The sequence below is a fragment of the Polypterus senegalus genome, chromosome 3 (genome assembly GCF_016835505.1).
Source record: "Polypterus senegalus isolate Bchr_013 chromosome 3, ASM1683550v1, whole genome shotgun sequence".
In the NCBI taxonomy this organism is placed as follows: Eukaryota; Metazoa; Chordata; class Cladistia; order Polypteriformes; family Polypteridae; genus Polypterus; species Polypterus senegalus.
Window position 1 is genome coordinate 188,346,079 of NC_053156.1, and position 25,178 is coordinate 188,371,256.

General features: G+C 37.5%; 1 protein-coding gene across 3 annotated transcripts in view; it reads right to left on the bottom strand.

The window, feature by feature from the left end:
• eprs1 (glutamyl-prolyl-tRNA synthetase 1) overlaps nucleotides 1–25,178 on the bottom strand; it is a 228,993-nt gene that overhangs the window by 70,099 nt on the left and 133,716 nt on the right. For all 3 annotated transcript variants that reach the window (XM_039748322.1, XM_039748323.1, XM_039748321.1), the window contains 5 exons: nucleotides 22,217–22,424; nucleotides 7,923–8,035; nucleotides 7,524–7,641; nucleotides 7,009–7,359; nucleotides 5,327–5,554 (listed from right to left, as the gene is read on the bottom strand). In XM_039748322.1, coding sequence (XP_039604256.1) covers nucleotides 5,327–5,554; nucleotides 7,009–7,359; nucleotides 7,524–7,641; nucleotides 7,923–8,035; nucleotides 22,217–22,424 — 1,018 coding nt within the window. The remainder of the gene's footprint in view (nucleotides 1–5,326; nucleotides 5,555–7,008; nucleotides 7,360–7,523; nucleotides 7,642–7,922; nucleotides 8,036–22,216; nucleotides 22,425–25,178) is intronic.

Here is a 25,178-nt window from a genome sequence, read left to right on the forward strand (position 1 = left end):
CACTGCTGGCTAGAAGCCTGGTGTGAAAATAAAAGCATAGCCTTTGTGAACAACTGAAATGATTTTTGGTAAAGGCCTGGATTTTTCAAAAGAGGTGGTCTTCTTTCTAACTGGAGGGAATAATGTATTATCCCAAAATATGGCAGCAAAATTGCCTGGCTGATTCATTAGAGCACCATCCAAGACACAATCATGTGATCTTAAATCACATACTGTTGTTTATCCCACCTGTTTCTTTCCTGAAGCTGTTACCCATAATCCCTGTTGGGGGCATCCAGTAAATTTAGTCATGATGCCGACCTTAAATTACTTAATAACCAAAAAATAAGGTGTATAATTAGACCAATAGATAAAACCAGACCCTCCATCAGGGGCACCTGTAATAGAAACTTAATTCAAATTAAAATGTTTTAAATGCTGTTTACTGAACATTCACTTTTTTTGGAAGTAAATCAGCTTTGGTAAATATTATATTAATTACAAAATCTGATCTGTGTCTTTTCACTGAAACTTGGCTTAGCAAATTGGATACTGTTCCCCTAGCTGAGACGTCACCAGATGGATACATATTACTTCATACATCTAGAGATTCTGGTCAAGGAGGAGGCCTTGGAATAATTCATTGTAACAAAATGCAAATCACTTCTAAAAATTTAGGCAACTTCACATCCTTTGAGGCATTCACTTTAAATATTAAAACAGATTCCAACACAATGGTAGTGCTAGTCTACAGACCACGAGGGCCTTATTCATTGTACATGATTGAATTTAGCAACCTTCTATCTGATTTGGCTATAAATTATGGTTACATAGTATTGATGGGTGATTTTAATGTACACATTGATGTGGAAATTGCCACTTTTAGCAAATGTTTTACTTATTTGTTAAATTCAGCAGGATTCTGTCAGATTGTCAAAGATTCAAAACATAATCATACCCACACAGATTTAATTGTAGCACCCTCCTAGTTGGGTATAATAGTAAACTCAGAAGTGTTTACTTGACACAAAGTGTGTGCGCGGCTTTTGGCGCTGCGGGAAGGGGACTCACATTCCAAGCAGGTTCACGCCTCACCTGTTGAAGAGGAAAACGCGGCTGCACAGTCGCGCGCTCTCCCTTTCACGAGATACAGAGCTCGGTGATGAGGACTTTTTGGAGGATGGCCACAGCCGCATTTCACAGAGGCACAGCTGGCACACAATACGTCTGACATGATTTATCCCAGAAAGAGAAAATGCAAATAAGCAGTGTCAGAAATATCACAGGAGGCTGCTGGCGTCATCCCAGATGGAGCTGTGAGATTCCTGTGTTTAACCACAGAGGAAAATGAGAAGTGTGGGGAAAGGACACCATGAGTACACATGAAGTTATGTACTGCAGATGAGCTCCAACTAAGTGCGCCAACGATTTTTTTTATATATATATACCTATATATTTATTGTTGATTTCTATGTGTGAACCTTACTTGTGCTGAAACTCAGACAAATTTAGTTAAGTTGAACTGTGATAATATCCCATAAGCGGTGTGTTTAAATAAATGTGTTTTATGTTTTATTTTTTTATTTGTTGTTTTCTATCCATGATTGTGTGAAGTGCTTACATGGTGGTTGCATTCAAATAATTAATAAATAGGAGTGAGTGCTTACAAATCATTACTTTGAAATAGTGTATCAATTATAAATAATAATTGTTTTCATTGGACCCATTGGTTATTAAAATTTATTGGGAGGTGTTTAATGTGGATCCCACAAGTGAAATTTCACCCTATGTCATAGGTAACATGCCAGTTAAATGGTGGGAGGGCTACATAATTATAATCTACAAAGTTAAAATTCAAAACTTAAATATTACTCCATTAAATGCAGTTATTACCGATCACTACTTAATTATGTTTGATTTGGTTCTGCCTTTACCAATACACTCACAGATTAAAACAAAGACAGAGCGACATCTAGATTGTAATTCTGCTTCAATATTTATAGATACTTTGAGTAAGTCAAGCGTACTTGTGGAAAACCATTTAGATCAGTTAACATCAAATGTAAATGAGGAAAACAATTCAGATCAGCTAACATCACATTATAATGTGACCTTGAGCGATGCTCTGGACGCAGTGGCTCCCCTTAAAACAAAAGTGATCAAAACACATAGAAACTCTCCCTGGTTTAATGAAAACACTTGAGCTCTTAAATTAGAGTGTCGAAAAATGAAGCGCAGATGGAGAACAACAAGGCTGCAGGTCTTTCAAACTGCATGGACAGCTAGTGTTAAAAAATATAAAAAAAGCTATCTTTAAAGCTTGCTCAGACTACTATTATATAATAATTGACAGCAATAATAAAAATCCTTGGGTACTGTTTAGAACAGTGGCTAAATTAACAAATGAGAATTCAGATCTACAGTGCAAAATAACAATAGATATTAATAGTACAGACTTTATGAACTTCTTAAATGAGAAAATTAAAAAAAATAAGATCCCAGATCTCAGCATCACAGTGCAAACCACATACTAGCTTGCAGACCCTGTCTCACATTGCATCCAATACTTTAGAAATTTTAATCCTGTAACAGAGTAGGAAGTCTTGACTTTAATTTCTAAAATAAAACCTACTACTTGTTCCCTAGATCCAGTGCCAACAAAACTAGTAAAAAGCGCAATGGATGTTCTTGCAGAACCTATTCTTAACATTATGAATAGTTTATTATTACATGGACAGTACCTGATGCACTAAAAGTATTAGTCATTAAACCATTACTTAAAAAGTCAAACACCCACCCACAAATACTTAATACAGTAACTATACACCTATTTCAAATTTACCCTCTCTTTAAAATACTTGGAAAAAGTAGTCGCTAATCAGCTTCAGTCACATCGTACACATCACAATTTTTTCCAAGAAATTCCAGTCTGGTTTCTGCACTGATCATAGTACAGAAACGGCACTAACACATGATGTAAATGACATTCTGATATCCTCTGATGAAGGAAACTCCACTGCAATTATATTGTTTGACACCACTGACTGTGCTCACCTAGTTTAGTTATTATTTATCAAATAAATTCCAAAACATACAGAAATGTGCTGACAGTACTCTATCATTATACATAAAAGCGAGATATGGTGTCCCACGGGGCTCAGTACTGGGACCTTTGCTGTTTTTACTTTACATGCTTCCACTGAGATCTATTATTAGAAAACATCAGGTTAATTTTCACTCATACGCTGATGACACCCAGTCATACCTTTCATTTAGATCAAATGAAGATTCTGCAATGTTTTCTTTAATCAGTTGTATTAGAAAATTAAAAGGAGTGGATGGATGAGAACTACTTATCTTTAAACACAGATAAAACAGAGATGTTAATTATTGGAGGTAATGATGCTGACCACAACAATATTTTGTCAACATTTAACTTGGTTGGAATCACCATTCATTTTACTGAATCAACCCATGATCTAGGAGTTATCTTTGACTCTAGCATGTCATTTAAAGCTCACATTACAAAATTGTCCAAATCATGTTTCTTTCATCTTAAAAATGTTGCAAAGTGAAGGCATTTCTAAATAAGCCAGGACTCTTAAGAAATTATTTCATGCATTTATTTCTAGCGGGATTGACTACTGAAATGAGGTGTTCACTGGATGCTCTGACTGTTCTTTATACAGCTTCCAGTTAATCCAAGATGCTGCTGCAGAAATTATTACAAGAACAAGAAAATATGAACACAACTCCAATTCTTAAATCCTTACACTGGTTCCAGATTAAATTTAGGGCATATTTCAAAATCCTCCTTTTAACATATAAAGCCTTAAATGGCCAAGGTCCGGTTACTTTTCAGAACTTATCATGACTTACAAACCAGAGTGCACATTAAAATCTCAAGATGCTGGTCTGCTTATGATTCTAAGGGTTAATAAAGTAACAGTGGAAGGTAGAGATTTTAGTTACAGGGCCCCTAAATTGTGGAATGGTCTACCTGCTACTATAAGAGATGCCCCTTCAGCCTCAGCTTTCAAATCCCGGCTGAAGACTCACTACTTCAGTTTAGCATATCCTGACTAGAGCTGCTGATTAACCGTACAGACTGCATCTGCATGTGTTGTTGGTCATTAGCACTAAAATATAATATGACAGTTATAATCTGTTACTAACCTTCATCTATTCAGTTTCTCTTCGAGGTACTCAAATGTGGCACTTGGTGCCACTGCCCACCTGCCAAGTTGTTTTGCCTGCCTAAGGTCTCCAGGACTCAAAACAAATACAAATTGTATTATGTGATAACATCTACTGTTAAATTCTGCTCTATACTTGTAATATTTTTTATTTTACTATTATATTGTATTAAGGATTACTTGTGTTCTGTTCTGTGTATCTGTATTTACCCCCTTCTTTTTGACACCCACTGCATGAACAACCTACCTGAAAAGGGGTCTCTCTTCGAACTGCCTTTCCCAAGGTTTCTTCCATTTTTTCCATACAAGCTTTTTTTTTGGGGGGGAGTTTTCCTTGTCTTCTAGGAATGTCAAAGCTGGGGGGCTGTTAAGAGGCAAGGCCCGTTAAAGCCCATTGCGGCACTTTTTGTGCGATTTTGGGCTATGCAAAAATAAGTTGTATTGTATTGTATTATCTAGTGGAAAGCAAGCTTAATTTAGCTTTTGACAACTGTAAAAACTAAACAGCATACTTCTTTGGATTGTTGCTGTTTCATACCCAGCTCTGCTGTTTTCAACCTTCTGGGAACACTGTACAAAATAATTAGGTAAATAATCACTGCTCAAAAACATTGTTCTACCCCTTCACCTGTGGCTAAATCAACATGGGAAATTGTCATCATGGTTATTCATGAATGAGTGAATCCCATTTAATTCCACCAAATTCCTAGAATGGACAAACTAGGACAGCCACCAGATGTTATGTAACAAGTGTTTGAATTATGTAGATTGTGCTTTGACTTTCATGAGGTTAATACATTAAAAAACAAAAAACACAGAAAACCCTGTCTTACTACTTATTATTTGCTCCTTTCAGCTTGGGCTCACAGCAGGTTTTATGGGATTACTTTTAGTGCCTTTTCTGCTTTTAGTCTACGAACCAAACAAGTTTTGCTTGCTGCACAGACTTCTCAATGGGATAAGCACTTCAGCATTAGACATCGGGAACTGAGAGGAAAATATTAAAATTGGGCATGGACATGTATGTTTAACAAATGCGAACAGCCAAGGCATGAAATAACAGATTCAAATGTATAGAGCTGAATAAAAAATAACAAAACCAATAAGCTAAACGTTGCACCTATAGCTGAATTAAATCATAAGAATATTACCTTGGGTGCCTTTTCTGCTTTAAGCTTGCGGACAAGTTCACCCTGCTGAGCTACTTTTTCATATAAGCAAGATGAGGAAAGGCTGGTGGTAGCATAAACTGAATCTGAAGTAACTTGTGCAGATTCAGAAGTTGGCAGAGTCATTCCAGGCTTGTATTCTTGGCCTGTAATATCTTTAAATTCTGCTTTCAGAGCCAGTAGCTGTTTTACAGCAGCATCAATCTGATCCTGGTGAAGTTAGAGAAAAGATTTACATGACAGATGTATGGAACAGTTACCTTGACCTTCAACAAAGTATTAAGTATAATGTCTAGCATATTTTTAAGTTTTGCTTAATACATTTTTGCACAACAAAAATTTGCATTCATAACTCAAATGCATTTACCAAAAAATTCATCCATAAAGTATAAAAACCTTATTTTGAAGGACCATACTTATACTCTAACAGTGCCTCTAAAGTTTGATTAGTTTTTAAATCAAATAAGACATATATAGATCAAGAACACAAGGCAATCATAGTTACTTCAGCCTTATTGGGATTTGCCTCTTAGAAATACTGTTCTGTCTAAAGCTGAACAAAGACCTTGTCTTTTCTAATAACAATGATCACATATGTATGATCTTCTAAGCAAAGGTTATCATAATATGGTAAAGATATCAAAGTTATCTTTGAGTTTTTAGCAGTCAAGGAACTTTTTTAACAAGGTTAAAAATAAGTAGTATTCTTCTTTGTAGCATATTTCCTTATAGGCGCCACCATGTTATTCATTATTTGTTGATAGTTGCTATGCCTAAGTGTGTGGCCCGAGACAACAACATGTTGAAGGTACAAAGGTCAAGTTGTGAATGTTGTGGTTGCCCAAGATATTTGTTTCTCCCAAAAGACCACTGTGTTCATTCTTAATGGTTACTGAATTCCTGTTTATGAATACCTTTGTCAGGCTTTTTGACCATGCTTTATGATTTGGCTTTAGTTATGTGTTCCTTTTTATTTGGGTTTATCGATCTTTCCTGCACCATATTCTGACTACAATTTCCAAAGCATGTTGTGAGCAATTTTTGACTTTTTGCTTTCCATCTTTCCAATTCTGACTCTTGGCTTGAAATGTATTTAATGATTACATTTCCTCACAAAACTACTGTTAATTTATGCAGTCAAACCAACACACACTCACAAGTTATAACAATAGGTAAAATGAAAACAAAAAGAAATAGCCTAAATTGGTATTTTTAAATTTTACAACATAAAGGAGCAGTAAATTATTGAATAGTTAATATGGATTATTGCACATGTAGCGACATACTTATATTGGTCAAATTAGGAACCCCCCCCCCAATTCTAGGATATGGCAAGAATGCATTAATATCATTTTAGAATTGTCTCTCTTTTGCTATAAACTGTTCTATCATAAAATATACATATTTATAATTAAAAAGTTTTTTTGCTCATATTTCTTTTATTTCTTCATTATTCTCTTAGAGGAGATTAATCTGGTTTTGCTTTTGTTTCATTCCCTTTGTATTTCAAAATTGCCTTTGTTTTTTCTGCATTCATTTTAAGCAAATGGTTGTATCTGCAATGTTAACATTTGTTTGATTAACTTGCAATTCATTGTAAAGTTCTGGTTTTCGAAAATAAAATATAAATACAGTAACACATATAAAGAAAAAACAAACATTACCTTTGGGGCCTTTTCAGATTTTAGCTTCCTGACAAGCTCCCCTTGCTGTGATACTTTTTCATATGGGCAGCTGTTGACAGGATTTGGAGACAACCCTGTGAGTGAACTGCATACGCTTGATGGTGTCATGCCTGGTTTGTACTCCTTTCCAGTTTTCTCTTTAAACTCTGCCTTAAGAGCAAGAAGCTCTTTAACTGCAGCATCAATTTTCTCCTTGGGTGCCTTCTTGGCTTTAAGATTGCGTACTTTGTCCCCTTGAAGAGTAACATTGCTGAAGAGTAACAAAGGATCATCTTTAGTTGATGGGGGCTGTGCAGAAGAAGCTTGGATAACAGGCACTTCTTTTTTAACCTGTAGATCGAGTAAACAGACAAGCTAAGGCTAAATGTCATGCTGGATCATTTGTTGCAACCAAAACTCTGAAGCAAAGATTGTTTTTCAGTGAGCTTTTTTTCGCCAAGAAAATGGCATAACAAGGGTTTAAGTACAACAGTTATGGTCCACTACCTACTTACCACTTTCTTGGCAGCTTCTGCTTTACTCTTCTCTTTGGACCCTGCTGTGGGCATCTCTTTTGTGTGACCATCAGGAATGTACAGGAGAATGCAGGGCGACTCCTTACAGCTGAATGGACTGTAATAAAGATAGACAATCAATGATGATCAACTGTGTTTTACTAATCAAACTTCAAAAAAAATGTCCTAAATTGAGAACTTGAAATCTAATTTGGAATTCACAGCAAAAACATTTAACCAAAACGACATAGTATAAAAAGGCCAATATGGCAACTGCTAGATTTGAACAGGCTAAAGGTGCTGAATCTACACAATGTTACACTGTTAAACAATCCACAGGTTAGTATCCGTATCTTTAAAAAAAAAAACACGATTCCAGCAATAAATAGAAGCTATTACCTGACAGGCTCATAGGTCTGGTCACAGATGTAGAATCCTCGTCTCTGAAGTTGGATAATGTCACCTTTCTTTAAATTCCTAAGACAAGGATCTCCGAGCATTTTCTCCTCAACCTGTAAGTGGTACATTTGTGAGTCAAAAACCACAGGTTACTCCATTGGGAAGTGCAAATTGAGGTTGCTTCTCTATTGACCCACTCCCGTAGCAGAATAGCTTTACAGAATGTATATATCTATAAGCCTATATGCAAAGGATATTTATGTAAAAGCTGTGATTTGCGTAATACTATGTATTAAAGTATCCAATCACATTCACAGTAAAATTTCATGTATAAAACTGAAGATGGCTGAATTAAAAGAAAAAAGAGGAGACAAATTATTTTTATTACTACACACAAATTATGACTGTGTAACCTAGATGACAGCATAAAATTAAAGTATAGTACAGCCCCAAGATATTGAGCAAGCGGTCAGGAAGCTGGTGATGTTACAGAAATGTGGGTATGACTCACTCACCCTTCCCCAACTGCACCCCTCTATTTTTGTGATTATACAATGCAAAGCACTGTGATGAACTACAGGTTGGAACTGCAAATCTGCATTCTTTGACTCAGAGGTGAGCGCTCTGTGGCACGAGTTAAATGGAGAGCTCTGGATCTTGTCCAGAATAAAGCGAAACGGCACCTGGGTGGACAACACGGGTTAATCAGCTGACGTACGTATTTTCAAAGCCTGCTGGAGAAAACAAGTGTTGTGTTGGGGAAAACTGTTATTCACTAAGTTACATCGTTAACCATTAGAAATAATGATTTGTAAAGTTATGAACAACTGTGCATTAAGAGTCGATGCATACAGGCATGCGTTTATGTTGCCTTGTCGTCAGAAGAATCACCCATGCAGCTTGGGCTGGCAGTCAGTTATTTAAAAAATTAACAATATCAATGCCGATAAAATCCATAAAGTCTTGATCGAGATCACTAAAATAATTGTAGAAATCTTTATTGCCGTAATAGCAGCACGATTTAATCCAAACTATGTGATTCGTCCGCCTGTTAAACACCCAGTTTATGAGCTGTGCAACTGTTGTTGTCATATGCTGTTCAAAGGTTAACCCTTAAACCGCTAGAACCGGCTATAGTCGATTCCCAATGCAATTTGCCCACATGCCGGAACCGAGTATATTCGGCAAAGTACATTCGTTGAACACCGCAACTGGCTAAAGTCGGTTTCCAGTGCAATTTGGATGCACACCGGAGCCAAGTATATTCGACGACATACATTCGGTGACATACATTCACTGAACTACGCAATTGGCTAAAGTTGTTTCCCCAGTACAATCTGCCAGCACGCTGGAGCAGAGTATATTCGGCGATGTATATTAATTGGATGCTGCAACTGGCTATAGTCGTGTCTCAGTGCAATTTGCCAGCACGCCAGAACTGATCAGTCAGTGCCATATATTCATTGAGCTGCCAGCTCCGGTAGAACTGCAACATCATTGTCCCTGGGATTCAGCCGCTGCACTAGACTAGCCTGCAAGCATCAGCTCTTACCTCTGTGTGCTTGCGTGCGGCCAGTTCAAGTGCAGTTGGCTTGGTGATTTACTGAATTTCATCAATGGCGTCAGTTGCACCTTGTAAATATAGTAATAGTTTGTAGCAGTAGTTTTTTTAATAGTTTTAACAGCTCATTGGCAGTGTGTAAAATGATCAGTGTTGCAGTAATTGTGATGCTCTTTGCATGGTGGGAAAAAAAAAAAAAACGTGTTCCATTAAAATTTCGTATTTTCTTTGTAAACTGTGACATTTACTTAAAAAGTGCACCAAAAAAGAATATGACGTCCAGGGGTGCATTAACCCTCAAGTATGTGGCAGTTTAAGGGTTAATGCAGCAACACCCAATACCCCTCTAAAACCCAAAACACTGATAAGTATAAGAGCTGGCAGTAAGTTATTAACAAAATGAATAATGTCAATGCCAATAAAATCCACAAAGTCTCGATCGTGCTCACTAAAATAACTAGAAATCTTTATTGGTGTAATAGCAGCCATATATAATCCAAAATATGTGATTCATCCACCTGCTAAAAACCCAATTTATGATGTGTGCAGCTGTTGCTGTCACCTTCTGCCCAAAGTTTAAAGCAGCAACCCCCAACATTGATAATTGTCATGAAACATGTTCTAAATGTTAATGTACCATCCTGTAAGACAACAAAAACACACTAACTATGAAACTATTGACGTTAGCTGCGAGTATTGCTTAAATTACAAACGTGTGTTAACACTGTTTTTATAAGCTAGTGTTTAAAAGGAAACTGCAGACTTAAATTGGAAAAAGAACAAATAAAATTGGTTTTAACTTTGCAGTAAGAAGCATGTCTCTAAGTTACCTTCCTGTGAGTACTGGCCATACTTTAGGAAGGTATCAATAAGATAAGTCTGGATTTAAAATGAGACAGCTTCTCACATGACAAAGAAATATGAATACAAATAAAAAAAAAATTGGGTTAAAGTATTTGGAGAAATGAAAATGTCTCCACTTTTGATTAAAACTGATCAAGTTTAAAGGAAAAATGCTCTGTTGATAATAATGGAAGACAAGGGAGACAATTTATTGAAAGAATCAGAAAGGGTCTGATGTGCGTGTATGTAGGTTGTGTGTTATAGGAACTGTTACGGTCAAGCGTGTGGTGGCGCAGTGGTTAGCACTCTTGCCCAATGATGGGAAGTAAAGGTTCAAGCTTATATGTTTTCCTTGTCGAATCAGTATATTCTCTGTGACTGCTTTTTTGTTGTGGAATTGTGCCACGCAGTTTCCTGATGGTCGTATTCACCTTGTTGTCGCTGAATCAGATCGCCACAGATATGGCAGAAATATATATTTTTTCCCCCTTGATTGCTGCTGACTCAGTTCACCACGGAGTCTCCATGATCTGGAGACCAACGTGTTTGAAGCTGAGCTGGATATGCTCCCAATTTGACAAAAGTAATACTAGCTTGTGTCTTGAGAAGTGGTTTGCTTGTTCTGATAAGTAAATATAACCGTGAACAGCAAGGAGTGTTTAAGTGCGTTGAACAGTAAAAACAAACAAAAAATAGCACAAGCTCGAGTGAGTTTATAGTAAGTGTGATTGATAGAGATGTCTGTGAATAAAGTGCAATTGTAAAAGAAAATATGAGTATGATAATGTGTTTTGTTAAAAACAATGTATGAGAATATGTGATAATATTTGAAAGAATGAAGCAATTGCTAACGGAGTATGACTGAATGCTATATGTGAGAGGCTGCTGTTAAGAGACATTGGAGGCCATTTTTTGTGAAAATTTGCTTTCTCCAGTCTGCTGAATGTTGTCTAAAGAACTTCTGCCTTAGCCAAGTAAGCTACTTGGGCATGAAGTGGGATAAAATCTAGTTTAAAAATAGGAGCATTTTGGTTGACAGATAACAGGGTCCAAAGATGATTAAATACTATTGTTCAGAGTCTGGGGTAGCAGATGATCTCATATGTCATTAATTATTTGTAAGTTTGTGTTTATTTAAAAGTATGTGCTTCTTTGTCTGTCAGCTGACTAATCAGTAATGTGAAGCAGATCCCAAGGGTGTGGGGTGCCCCACATAGTAATGGGTTAACATTCAGATTTAATACATAGTAATACATGTGAATGTTTAAAAAAATTCTATAGCAAGTAAAATTAAATGTGATAATAAGAACAATATTAATTGGTATTGGTAATTCATCCTGCATGCTAGTCAGTGAGCCTACAATGTCATTGATTAAGCCTAGAAACAGAAGCAGTGTTAAATAAAGCAATGACCTACTGACCATGATTTTAAGTCCAGCTAAGTAAATTTGATGCCATGATATAGTTGTGCATATATTTATTGCAGAAACAATGTTTTTACGGATTTTAACACAAACAGACTGAAGTAAAGAGATGAAATGACAGCTGTTGAATGCAAGGATTCTCATGATTGACTGCTATATCAAGAGCAGGATGTAAAGTGAAGTGTTCCTCTGCTGAATGGACAGTCACCATAGATGCATTTCATTTGCTCTGTAATGGCAATCAGACTGTTTAGTTTCTGTTCCAGTAATGGCAAAGATTGTATCAGTCACATGTTTGTTCAGAGGGATCCTCAAAGACACCAAGCAAAAGACTATCTACAAACCATTGGGTTGGACGAGTCATAGTTAAGTTTTGAAAAACAAAATAAAAAAAATATGTATATATATTTGAAAATGTTATAAGAGGGGCTCAATGATATGAGGATATGCATAATTTACCACCAATCATTCTGAATTGTAAACTGAAGGGGAATAGAGAATCACAGAGTGAAGTTGGGGAGGACAAAAGACAGTGGAATATTTTCCTCTACAAATTATGCAATAATACTTGTAAAGAACAATTATCATAATCATAGCAATAGATCTGGAGTAATACAATAACATCTGATTTGTGTTGCAACTATTATAACTCATTAAAAGGGATTAGACACCAAAGGGTGGGCACATATATCAACATACTCTAGTTAGAAATGTTATAAGTGCCAAAGGTCAGTAAAATCCACTAAGGTGATCTATAGATTCATAATGAAATATGAGGCTATGGTACCCACTGCACGGGCGAAGTCACTTACAGCTGCAACACTAACTATGTAAGTAATGTAAGACACAACAGGAGAAGAATATACTCACCTCTGCAGGAGAAATTAAGGATATCTGCACATACACCACTGGTGTAATTTAGTGATCATCATTTAGTAACACTATTTTAAATGTAACTGTACATCCCCCATTGTATTGTTAATTATTATCATTTTCACTATTAAAAATATTTACATACACTTGCGCATTAGCCTAATGAAACAGGAGTTAGATCGACACTACACCTCATGTCTCTACAAATGTTCTGGAGGAGCGGTTTACACGGTGAGGGGGGGATCGAGTACCTTTTACTTTGTGGATAAAACCCTCAAGGATTGTTTTTGCCACAGACACAGTGACAAAGGGTGGAATATAATAAGCTTAAGTTTAATATGTCACTGTGCTCTGTGCAAATATATCTTATAAATCTGTTTTTACTTTACTCACATGCACAGCTGACAGAGAGCCAGATGAAGCACAATGGTTCACTATACAGGTGCCGGTCATAAAATTAGAATATCATGACAAAGTTGTTTTATTTCAGTAATTCCATTCAAAAAGTGAAATGTGTACATTAGATTCATTCATTACAAACAGACTGATGTATTTCAAATGTTTATTTCTTTTAATTTTGATGATTATAACTGACAACTAATGAAAGTCCCAAATTCAGCATCTCGGAAAATTAGAATATCAATTAAGACCAATGCAAAAAAAGGATTTTTAGAAATGTTGGCCAACTGAAAGGTATGAACATGAAAAGTATGAGCATGTACAGCACTCAATATTTAGTTGGGGCTCCTTTGGCCTGGATTACTGCAGCAATGCAGCGTGGAATGGAGTTGATCAGTCTGGGGCACTGCACAGGTGTTATGAGAGCCCATGTTGCTCTGATAGTGGCCTTCAGCTCTTCTGAATTGTTGGGTCTGGTGTATTGCATCTTCCTCTTCACAAAACCCCATAGATTTTCCATGGGGTTAAGGTCAGGCGAGTTTGCTGGCCAATCAAGAACAGGGATACCATGGTCCTTAAACCAGGTACTGGTAGTTTTGGCACTTTGTGCAGGTGCCAGGTCCTGTTGGAAAATGAAATCTGCATCTCCATAAAGTTCATCAGCAGCAGGAAGCATGAAGTGCTCTAAAACTTCCTGGTAGACAGCTGCGTTGACCTTGGACCTCAGAAAACACAATGGACCAACACCAGCAGATGACATGGCACCCCAAACCATCACTGACTGTGGAAACTTTACACTGGACCTCAAGCAATGTGGATTCTGTGCCTCTCCTCTCTTTCCTCCAGACTCTGGGACCTTGATTTCCAAAGGAAATGCAAAATTTACTTTCATCAGAGAACATAACTTTGGACCACAAAGCAGTAGTCCAGTCGAGACGCTTCTGACGCTGTCTCTTGTTCAAGAGTGGCTTGACACAAGGAATGCGACAGCTGAAACCCATGTCTTGCATACATCTGTGCGTGGTGGTTCTTGAAGCACTGACTCCAGCTGCAGTCCACTCTTTGTGAATCTCCCCCACAGTTTTAAATGGGTTTTGTTTCACAATTCTCTCCTGGGTGCGATTATCCCTATTGCTTGTACACTTTTTTCTACCACATCATGTCATTCCCTTCCTCCCTATTAATGTGCTTGGACACATCGCTCTGTGAACAGCCAGCCTCTTTTGCAATGACCTTTTGTGTCTTGCCTTCCTTGTGCAAGGTGTCAATGGTCGTCTTTTGGACAACTGTCAAGTCAGCAGTCTTCCCCATGATTGTGTAGCCTACAGAACTAGACTGAGAGACCATTTAAAGGCTTTTGCAGGTGTTTTGAGTTAATTAGCTGATTAGAGTGTGGCACCAGGTGTCTTCAATATTGAACCTTTTCACAATATTCTAATTTTCCGAGATACTGAATTTAGGACGTTCATTAGTTTTCAGTTATAATCATCAAAATTAAACGAAATAAACATTTGAAATACATCAGTCTATGTGTAATGAATGAATCTAATATACAAGTTTCACTTTTTTGAATGGAATTACTGAAATAAATCAACTTTGTCATGATATTCTAATTTTATGACTGGCACCGGTATAGAACTGCTAGGTAAGCAGAATAAGACAGAATGAAACTGGAAAACATGCAGTGAGACTGAGAACTGCTGTATAACAATTTTTTGTCTGTCAAAGTCAGCATGAAACTGTATCCTTGTTTGGAATTACATGTTCACTCAAGTGGGGGCCTACACATGGAGAAACAACCAAGGAAAATGACCAAGCACACCTTTAAAGCTGATGGGCGGATGGGAGATATCGTGCCTTCCTTTGCACAAACTAACATCGAGAGACTCAACACCTCAGGCCCCCACTCCCAAACTGGGTTTTGTCATTGGCTTCCTTCCTCTGTTATGCAGCGTAAGCCAACATTAAACAAAGTTGGTATTTCTCTTGTGTGATTTCTTCCCACTGTATCACTAAGGAAGGGTAGCGCCTTTTTATTTTATATCTATATAGATTTGGGTTACGTAACATGCCGCAAACACGAAAGAACTCATTCCCAGAGAGCGCTGGACACACCATGTCAGCGCCCATCTTCTCTGGACAGTGTCACCTCTACAGTTGCCATTGTTTTACCAGAGTCTTTAGCTATGCGAGCATTGGTCCACATTATCTCAAATAAGTTCTGCTAACTAAATTACAAAAGTTAACAAATTAAACAATGCCCTTTTATTTTAAACTAGCGACTGGGAGCACGATCGAATCGGGCTACAAATTCTACATTTGTGAAATCCATACTTTCTCTGCAAAGAATTTTTTTCTTTTAATTCTTTGAAATGATTTTGTTATCATGGCACTGATTTGTGCTTAAAATAGACCTTTTCGGCCGAAGTAATGAAGAGCTTCCTATTTATACGGGGCTGTGAGACATGAATTCAGCTCTTCAACGCACCTCACTTGATTATTTCCGGCAAACAAATTTTCAAAACAAACCATATTTTACGACTCTAATTAGAGTCGGAATAATAATTATGTTGACGTGGTCATTTTAGATCAGCTAAAATTTAAACAATGACCATTGTTAATACCCAGCCTTATTACTCATATTGCCAATAGATCTCAGAAGGACGGATGCCAAAACCAAACTGCCCAAACATAGATTGACGTACCAAGCAAATGGCGATATGTTCTAAATTACAGTTCCAAAGCTGTCGAAGGGTTTAAGTCAGTCGACGATGTTAGTCCTGGAAAGTACGCCCCACAAAACCAACATTCCAAAAACCAACCGAACTTACTGTTATCTGCTTGAACCAACACCGACTTACTATACTCAGCCGTCCAGCGGCATCACTGAAGCATTTGAACATTCTTAGCCAATCATGCAATACTGCGTCCGCGTTTGCCACGTTATGTTCTAACTACATTGCATGGTTCTAACTTGTATTGAGTCGAGGTATTGACGCGAACACCATACACCATATCCATATGGATAGTATCAAATTATATATAAGGATTAAATGGAGTTCATTCTATTACTAACCACGATATATTTTTTACATTTTATGTGGTGTTGTTATAATTCTACAACTCAGCCTTAATATACTGAACATTGCCTCAACATGTTCCTCAGTACTGTTTCAATATACTCTTTCCATTTGAGGAAACATACAATATGTAAAAAAAAATGTAAAATTTAAAACAGCAAAGAATGAACTAATAAATCCAATAACTCACATATGACATGACAAAGCCTCACGTCCTAAATACCAGAAATCAAACAATAAACAACCATTTGGGTTAAATATAATATTTACACTTATGTTGTCCATAGCAAAATGAACCAGCCAAGACGAAAACTTTATGACAGAAAGAATGTGTAGGTATTAAATACATTTCAATATATAATACAAATGGTCAGTGACTATATTATAAAATGTTCTTTCTACACAGACAGAAAGATGTGCAGTGCTTTCCAAAGTTAGTTGCCCTATGGTTATAGATGCCAAAGTTGGATTGGAATCAGGGCCACAATCCATGTGGTATTTGTACTTTATCCTGTGTCTGCCCTTGCAGATGTCTCTTGTACTTCAGTTATTTTCCCCTTTTCCAAATACAGTGTCTTCAGAAAGCAATAAGAACCATTCATTATTCTGCAGCCTTATGCTAAAATCATTTTTTTTTTTTTTTATTGGACAATCAATACCCCAAAATGACAAAACCAGAAAGACTGTGTGAATTATGGCAAGTTTACAAATAAAAAAAAAAAATAAAACTGAAATATCACATTAGCACATTGCTGTGGTTCTTGAAATTTGCCTGAGGTGAGTTCCATTATATTGATCATGTTGAGATGTTTCTACACCTTGTTTGGAATCAAACTGTGGTAAATTTCACTGATTGCATATGAATAAGAAAGGCATACACCTGTCTGTACACGATTCTACGTGCTTATCAGAACAAAAAGCAAGTCACGAGGCTGAAGGAATTACCTGTAGACAGGATTATGTCAATGCACAGACTTGCGAAAGGCTACTAAAAAAAAAACCAAAAAAAAACCCTGCACCTTTAAAAATTCCCAAGAGCCAAGTGTCCTGCATAATTCTAAAATGGATGACGTTTGGAACAACCACAACTCTTCCTAAAACTGACTGGTTAAATTGAGCAACCGTGTGAGAAGGGATTTGGTAAGAGTGGTGACCAACAAACTGCCGATCACTCTAGCTGAACTCAAGAGAACCTAAGTGGAGATGGGAGAAATAATGCAACATCACACTAAACTGGGCTTAAAGGATGATTGGATAGATGAAACTTGAAAGCCTGTTTGGGTCTGCAAAAAGACGCATACAGGATACTCAGACTATAGGATACAATATTTCCTGACTCTGAAGAAATCAGGATTTAAATGTAAATGTATGGCATTATTTCCAAATAAGGAAATCAGACAAGACTCATCCCCTGCACAATACCATTCCAAGAATGATGGTGGTAGCAGCATTATGCTGTGGAGTTGTTTTATTTTAGCAGCAGGAAACTGGGATACTAAACAGGACTGAGGGAAAGCTGAACAAAGCAAAAGTACAGAGATATCATTAATGAAAGCCTGCACCAGAGTGTTCTGGACCTCAGACTGGGAATAAGGTTCACATTCTAAAAGACAATGACCTTAAGTAAAAAGCAAAGACAACAACATATTGGTTTAGGGTCAGAGCTGTAAATATTCCTAAGTGGTCCAGCCAGAACCCAGACTTGATACCAATCAAGTATTTATAGAGAAACTTGAAAACAAGCTGACCACTGACAGTCTCCATTCTACCTGACAGGACTTGAAAGGGTGTGCAGAAAAATTTATTGTGTCATACCCAAGACGACTCCAATCTGTAATTGCTGCCAAAGTTGCTACAATTAAGTAGTGAGGAAAAGGACTGAATACTTGTATTAATGTGGTATTGAGTTTTTATTTTTATATACATTTGGCAAAAACATCTGAAAACTTGTTTTCACTTTGTCATTCTGGGGTAGTGAGTGTTTCTTGAGGGAAAAAATAAATTTGAATTATTTCAGGCAAAGGCTCTAAAGTATCAATGGACAGAGTCTGCCCCAGTGACCATAAATCTGGATTTATTAGGCTTAGAAAACTGACAGATGGAGAAAGACTTTACATTACTTCTATATATTAAACACTAGAATTACCAAAGCCTACAAAAAAAAAAAAACTTGTAAAACTTGTATAGCCCATCATAAATCCCTTCGCACCTCTCCATCAGCGTCTTTTGTCTTCTGAATGTGCTGATCACGACAAGCAACAAGCAGCCTACTATCCCATTCCCCAAACTGCCGTAGAACAGGCACAAAGTTCTCACAGTACCAGCCTTGATTATCTGGGAGTGAAGTGCTGGAGTTTAAGAATGGAAATAACTGATCATTATTTGGAACACATGCATTTTATTTTGTGGAGGGATGAGATAGTAGGCTGCTTGTTGCTTGTCTTGTTCGGCACATTTACAAGACAAAAGACGTTGATGGAGAGGTGCAAAGGGATTTAAGGTGGGCCAGATTTGCGAGTTTTTTCGTAGGCTTTGGTAATTCTACTGTTACTTACAGTAATCCCTCCTCGATCGCGGGGATTGCGTTCCAGAACCCCTCGCGATAGGTAAAAATCCACGAAGTAGAAACCATATGTTTGTATGGTTATTTTTATATATTTTAAGCCCTTAGAAACTCTCCCATACTGTTTATAAATATCCGCCGCACAGTTATACAGTAAACCCTCGTTTATCGCGGTTAATCCGCTCCAGACAGATAAATGAATTTACACGAAGTAGGATTCTTTATTTATAAATCTAATAATTTTGCAGTTAGAGTATAGAAAACCTGTTTACAACGTTCTGAATACGTTTTTTTTTAACATTATTAGAGCCCTCTAGACATGAAATAACACCCTTTAGTCAAAAGTTTAAACTGTGCTCCATGACAAGACAGAGATGACAATTCATTCTCACAATTAAAAGAATGCAAACATATCTTCCTCTTCAAAGGAGTGTGCGCGTCAGGAGCAGAGAATGTCGGAGAGAGACAGCGCGAGAAAAGTAAACAATCAAAAATCAATAGGGCTGTTGGGCTTAAGTATGGGATGCACCACGATAAAGCAGCCGCAATGAAGGAATCAATGTGAAGGTAGTCTTTCAGCATTTTTTACAGGCGCGTCCGTATCTTCTAAGCAAACAGCCTCTGTGCAAACAGCCTCTCTGTCCAAACCCCCTCCGTCAGGAGCAGAGAATGTCAGACAGAGTGAGAGGCAGAGAAAAGCGAACAATCAAAAATCAATACGGGCTGTTAGAGCTTAGAGTTAGTGTGCGAAGCGCCGCGCAGTAAGCATATCGTACATCATTGAGGAGTTTTATTTAATACGTAATATGTGCTCTGATTGGGTAGCTTCTCAGCCATCCGCCAATAGCGTCCCTTGTATGAAATCAACTGGGTAAGCAAACTGAGGAAGCATGTGCCATGAACTAAAAGATCCACTGTCTGCAGAAATCCGCAAACCAGCGAAAAATCCGTGATATATATTTAGATATGCTTACATTTAAAATCCGCGATGGAGTGAAGCCGCAAAAGTCGAAGCGCGATATAGCGACATATCACTGTATTAAAAAAATATGTATTGCTGGACTAAAATGTGCAACAAAAAAAGAACACAAGATAATATAATGGGGTAATTGTATATCAGCTAAATGAAAAATACAAATATTGATCAGAATTAAAAAACGAAATAACCACTGAAAATCATACTAAGAATCTATATATATAATTCACTAAGCACACGCAAGACAGAGAGTGCAAGCAAGACAGAGAGCTACGCCCGCCAACTCACAAAGCCCCGCTCGCCAACTCTAACAGAGCCCCGCCCGCTAACTGTAAGACCATGGGATATGCACGACAGGGCCACGCCCACCAACCCTAGCCCTCCTCCCGCGTCATGGGATATGCACAACAGAGCTCGGCCTGCCAACTGTAACCCTCCTCCTGCGTCTACCGTCGCTCTCGAGGCATGTGCACTGGCTGCTCATGTGCCCGCATGCAAACAACTCACCAAACACAACCTCAGTCGCTTTTGTCTGTGCTACAGTCCACATGAGAGAGAGACACACACACAGGCGCGCGAGAGACACACATACACAGGCGTGAGAAAGAGAGACACACACACACACAAAGAGCGTGAGAAACAGAGACACACACACACACAAAGAGCGTGAGAAACAGAGACACACACACACACAAAGAGCGTGAGAGAGAGAGAGAGACACACACACACACGCATGCATTGTTGCAATGTTACTGTTCTTGGTTGTTTATTAAATTACGAATTTTTCAAATGTTATTTTTTCCCCTGTGCTTTAAACTCATTAAAAAAGTGTTTTTAGCGAGCGGTTTGTAGCGCTATAGCGCAAACTCTTGCAGTGTTACTTTTCTCTGTTGTTCAAGGTTTTCTCAGTGTTATTCAATGTTTTTACATTTAGTTTACTATTACGCTATGCATTCGATGATATGATTAACTATATTTGTGCTTAAAAACTTAAAAAAATATACATTTTCATACAGTTTGTACAGTCTGAAACGGATTAATTGTATTTACATACAATCCTATGGTGGAAATTACTTCGATTCACGACCAGAGTTTTGGAACGCATTATGGTCGTGAACCGAGGTTCCACTGTATAAATAATCGACCAAGTCGCCCGACCATGGGGTACGCACGACAGAGCCCCGACTGCCCACTCTAACCCTCCTGCCGCATCATGGGGAACACACGACAGAGCCCCGACCGCCAACTCTCACCCTCCTCCCACATCCACCCTCGCTCTCGAGGCATGCACACTGCTTGCTCATGTGCCCGCCCCCAACATATCACCAAACACATCCTCACTCGCTTTTGTCTGTGCTACAGTCCACATGCAGCTGTGAGCCACGTTGACTGTTCACGTTGATAACGATGCGGCGTATACTACGCCGTGGGTTGGCTAGTAAACAATAAAGATATTTCTTTTTGTTCTGTTTCTTTAACAAACTTAACAAATATTAGTTTTGGGAAGATATATAAATTTCAGTATGGACACTGCATATTGTTTTTGTATTACATATTATATTTTATACATTTCTCATATGCAGTTTAATATTCTTCTTTGTCAAAGCAAACAGCACGTTGTTCTTTAAGTGGAGACTATAGATTATAAAAACAAACTGAACTGAAGTAGGAGTTTCAGGAACTTCAGTGATAAAAGAATTAACTCAAGATCAAAACGAAGCATTCACATCACCACAAAAAGATGACAAAAAACAACACTAGAGATGAAACAAACATTAAAAGTAGATTTTCAAACAATGAATTAAATTACCAATTTTCAGAATACACTCTTCCTCAACCTGTGTTATTATACACATGATAATTCAGTTTAGAACCATAAAATAAACATGTCTCTGAAGGAATACTAGATAAGATATTAACTAGTACTTATTAAAGGTGCCTTTAACACAATCCCAAATGACCACATCTTATCGCTATGTTTTGCTTATTTACTGGAAACGGTAAATCTTGCTGCTCTGACAGTTCTTTTTTGAGTAATGTTAGAGAAAAAAAATAATGCTCGAACCACCACCAAATGTAAAATACTTATTTTGTTCACTTATTGTCATATATTATTTAGCAGTAAAAAATTTACTCCATGAAACATTACAATGGGAGTAAGATGTATAGAATTACAAAAAGATAACTAATTTTACCATCATATAGCACCACTGTATCAAAAACATTTGCAAAATGAACCCTTTAAAATTCACACTTAGGCTCTGTGGTTGTAGCACTTAAAATGCCTGTCTCTTTAATTAAACTAGATTAATTATAAATGAGTTAAAAATACAATGGGTTAGAAGTGGTGGTCCCACAGATACTAAAGTTGCAGGTACATTACAAGTGCAAGGCTTCCAATAACATAGGTATTAGATGGCTTAAACAAGCTGACATATTAGAATACTGAAAACGTTTAAAATGTCCTTAATGGCTCTGCAATGCATTAATATAATTTAAAATTTATGAGCTGCAAAAATATACATAATTCACAGTGAAACATGTAATGCATTTCCATCTATAGCTTTGAACTTACCTTGCTGTTTTGATTTATATACTGTTTAAAGTCTTCATCCTTGCCCAGCACAGGTTTGGTAATGAGATGTTCATAGTTAACACAGACGGTGGGAACCAAAGGAGCCTGTTCTGTCTCGGTCAACCATGTAATTTTAGTTGTTTTTTTGTAATCACAGTTTTCCAAGTTCAGGCATCCATCAAGTGATACAATATGGCCATTGTCATCTCTGAAATAAACCCAGACTCTGTTAGTGGTTTATTTGACAGAATATCAAAATGCTTACCTGGTATTCTGTATTTGTGCAGGTGACACTACTCCCTCTCCTTCAATGCACTTCCACTACCAAAGGACAGTCTTACAAAATTCCTTTAAACCTTAACTGTCTTATAAACATGTATGGTGTTCTACATGTCAGGGCCTGGGACAGAACTGTACAAATGAGCCATCATTCCTCAGCCATATTAGGTACTAGCAAAATACCCGAGCTTCGCAGCAGAGTAGTGTGTTAAAGAAGTAATGAAAAAAGAAAAGGAAATATTTTAAAAATAACGTAACATGATTGTCAATATAATTGTTTTGTCACTGTTATGATTGTTGCTGTCATATATATATATATATATATATATATATATATATATATATATATATATATATATATATATATATATATATATATATATATATAAATATAAATATATATATATATATATATATATATATATATAAATATAAATATATATATAAATATATATATATATATATATATATATATATATATATATATATATATATAAATATAAATATATATACAGTGGAGGAAATAATTATTTGACCCCTCACTGATTTTGTAAGTTTGTCCAATGACAAAGAAATGAAGTCTCAGAACAGTATCATTTCAATGGTAGGTTTATTTCAACAGTGGCAGATTGCACATCAAATGGAAAATCGAAAAATAACTTTAAATAAAAGATAGAAATTGATTTGCATTTCATTGAGGGAAATAAGTTTTGACCCCCTACCAACCATTAAGAGTTCTGGCTCCCACAGAGTGGTTAGACACTTCTACTCAATTAGTCACCCTCATTAAGGACACCTGTCTTAACTAGTCACCTGTATAAAAGACACCTGCCCACAGAATCAATCAATCAAGCAGACTCCACACTCTACAACATGGGAAAGACCAAAGAGCTGTCCAAGGATGTCAGAGACAAAATTGTAGACCTGCACAAGGCTAGAATGGGCTACAAAACCATTAGCAAGAAGCTGGGAGAGAAGGTGACAACTGTTGGTGCGATTGTTCGAAAATGGAAGGAGCACAAAATGACCATCAATCGACCTCGCTCTGGGGCTCCACGCAAGATCTCACCTCGTGGGGTGTCAATGGTTCTGAGAAAGGTGAAAAAGAATCCTAGAACTACACGGGAGGAGTTAGTTAATGACCTCAAATTAGCAGGGACCACAGTCACCAAGAAAACCATTGGAAACACATTACACGCAATGGATTAAAATCCTGCAGGGCTCGCAAGGTCCCCCCCTGCTCAAGAAGGCACATGTGCAGGCCCGTCTGAAGTTTGCCAATGAACACCTGAATGATTCAGAGAGTGACTGGGAGAAGGTGCTGTGGTCTGATGAGACCAAAATAGAGCTCTTTGGCATTAACTCAACTCGCTGTGTTTGGAGGAAGAAAAATGCTGCCTATGACCCCAAAACACCGTCCCCACCGTCAAGCATGGGGGTGGAAACATTTTGCTTTGGGGGTGTTTTTCTGCTAAGGGCACAGGACAACTTAATCGCATTAACGGAAAATGGACGGAGCCATGTATCGTGAAATCCTGAGCGACAATCTCCTTCCCTCTGCCAGGAAACTGAAAATGGGTCGTGGATGGGTGTTCCAGCACGACAATGACCCAAAACATACAGCAAAGGCAACAAAGGAGTGGCTCAAGAAGAAGCACATTAAGGTCATGGAGTGGCCTAGTCAGTCTCGGACCTTAATCCAATAGAAAACCTATGGAGGGAGCTCAAGCTCATAGTAGCACAGAGACAGCCTCGAAACCTTAGGGATTTAGAGATGATCTGCAAGGAGTGGACCAACATTCCTCCTAAAATGTGCAAACTTGGTCATCAATTACAAGAAACGCGTTTGACCTCTGTGCTTGCAAACAAAGGTTTTTCCACTAAGTATTAAGTCTTTTTGTTAGAGGGTTCAAAAACTTATTTCCCTCAATGAAATGCAAATCAATTTCTATCTTTTATTTAAAGTTATTTTTTCGATTTTCCTTTTGATGTGCAATCTGCCACTGTTGAAATAAACCTACCATTGAAATGATACTGTTCTGAGACTTTTCATTTCTTTGTCATTGGACAAACTTACAAAATCAGTGAGGGGTCAAATAATTATTTCCTCCACTGTATATATATATATATATATATATATATATATACTGCTCAAAAGAATTAAAGGAACACTTTTTAATCAGAGTATAGCATAAAGTTAATGAAACTTATGGGATATTAATCTGGTCAGTTAAGTAGCAGAGGGGTTGTTAATCAGTTTCAGCTGCTGTGGTGTTAATGAAATTAACAACAGATGCACTAGAGGGGCAACAATGAGATGACCCCAAAACAGGAATGGTTTAACAGGTGGAGGCCACTGACATTTTTCCCTCCTCATCTTTTCTGACTGTTTCTTCACTAGTTTTGCATTTGGCTACAGTCAGTGTCATTACTGGTAGCAAGAGGCGATACCTGGACCCTACAGAGGTTGCACAGGTAGTCCAACTTCTCCAGGATGGCACATCAATACGTGTCATTGCCAGAAGGTTTGCTGTGTTTCCCTGCACAGTCTCAAGGGCATGTAGGAGATTCTAGGAGACAAGCAGTTACTCTAGGAGAGCTGGAGAGGGCCATAGAAGGTCCATAACCCATCAGCTGGACCAGTATCTGCTCCTTTGGGCAAGGAGGAACAGGATGAGCACTG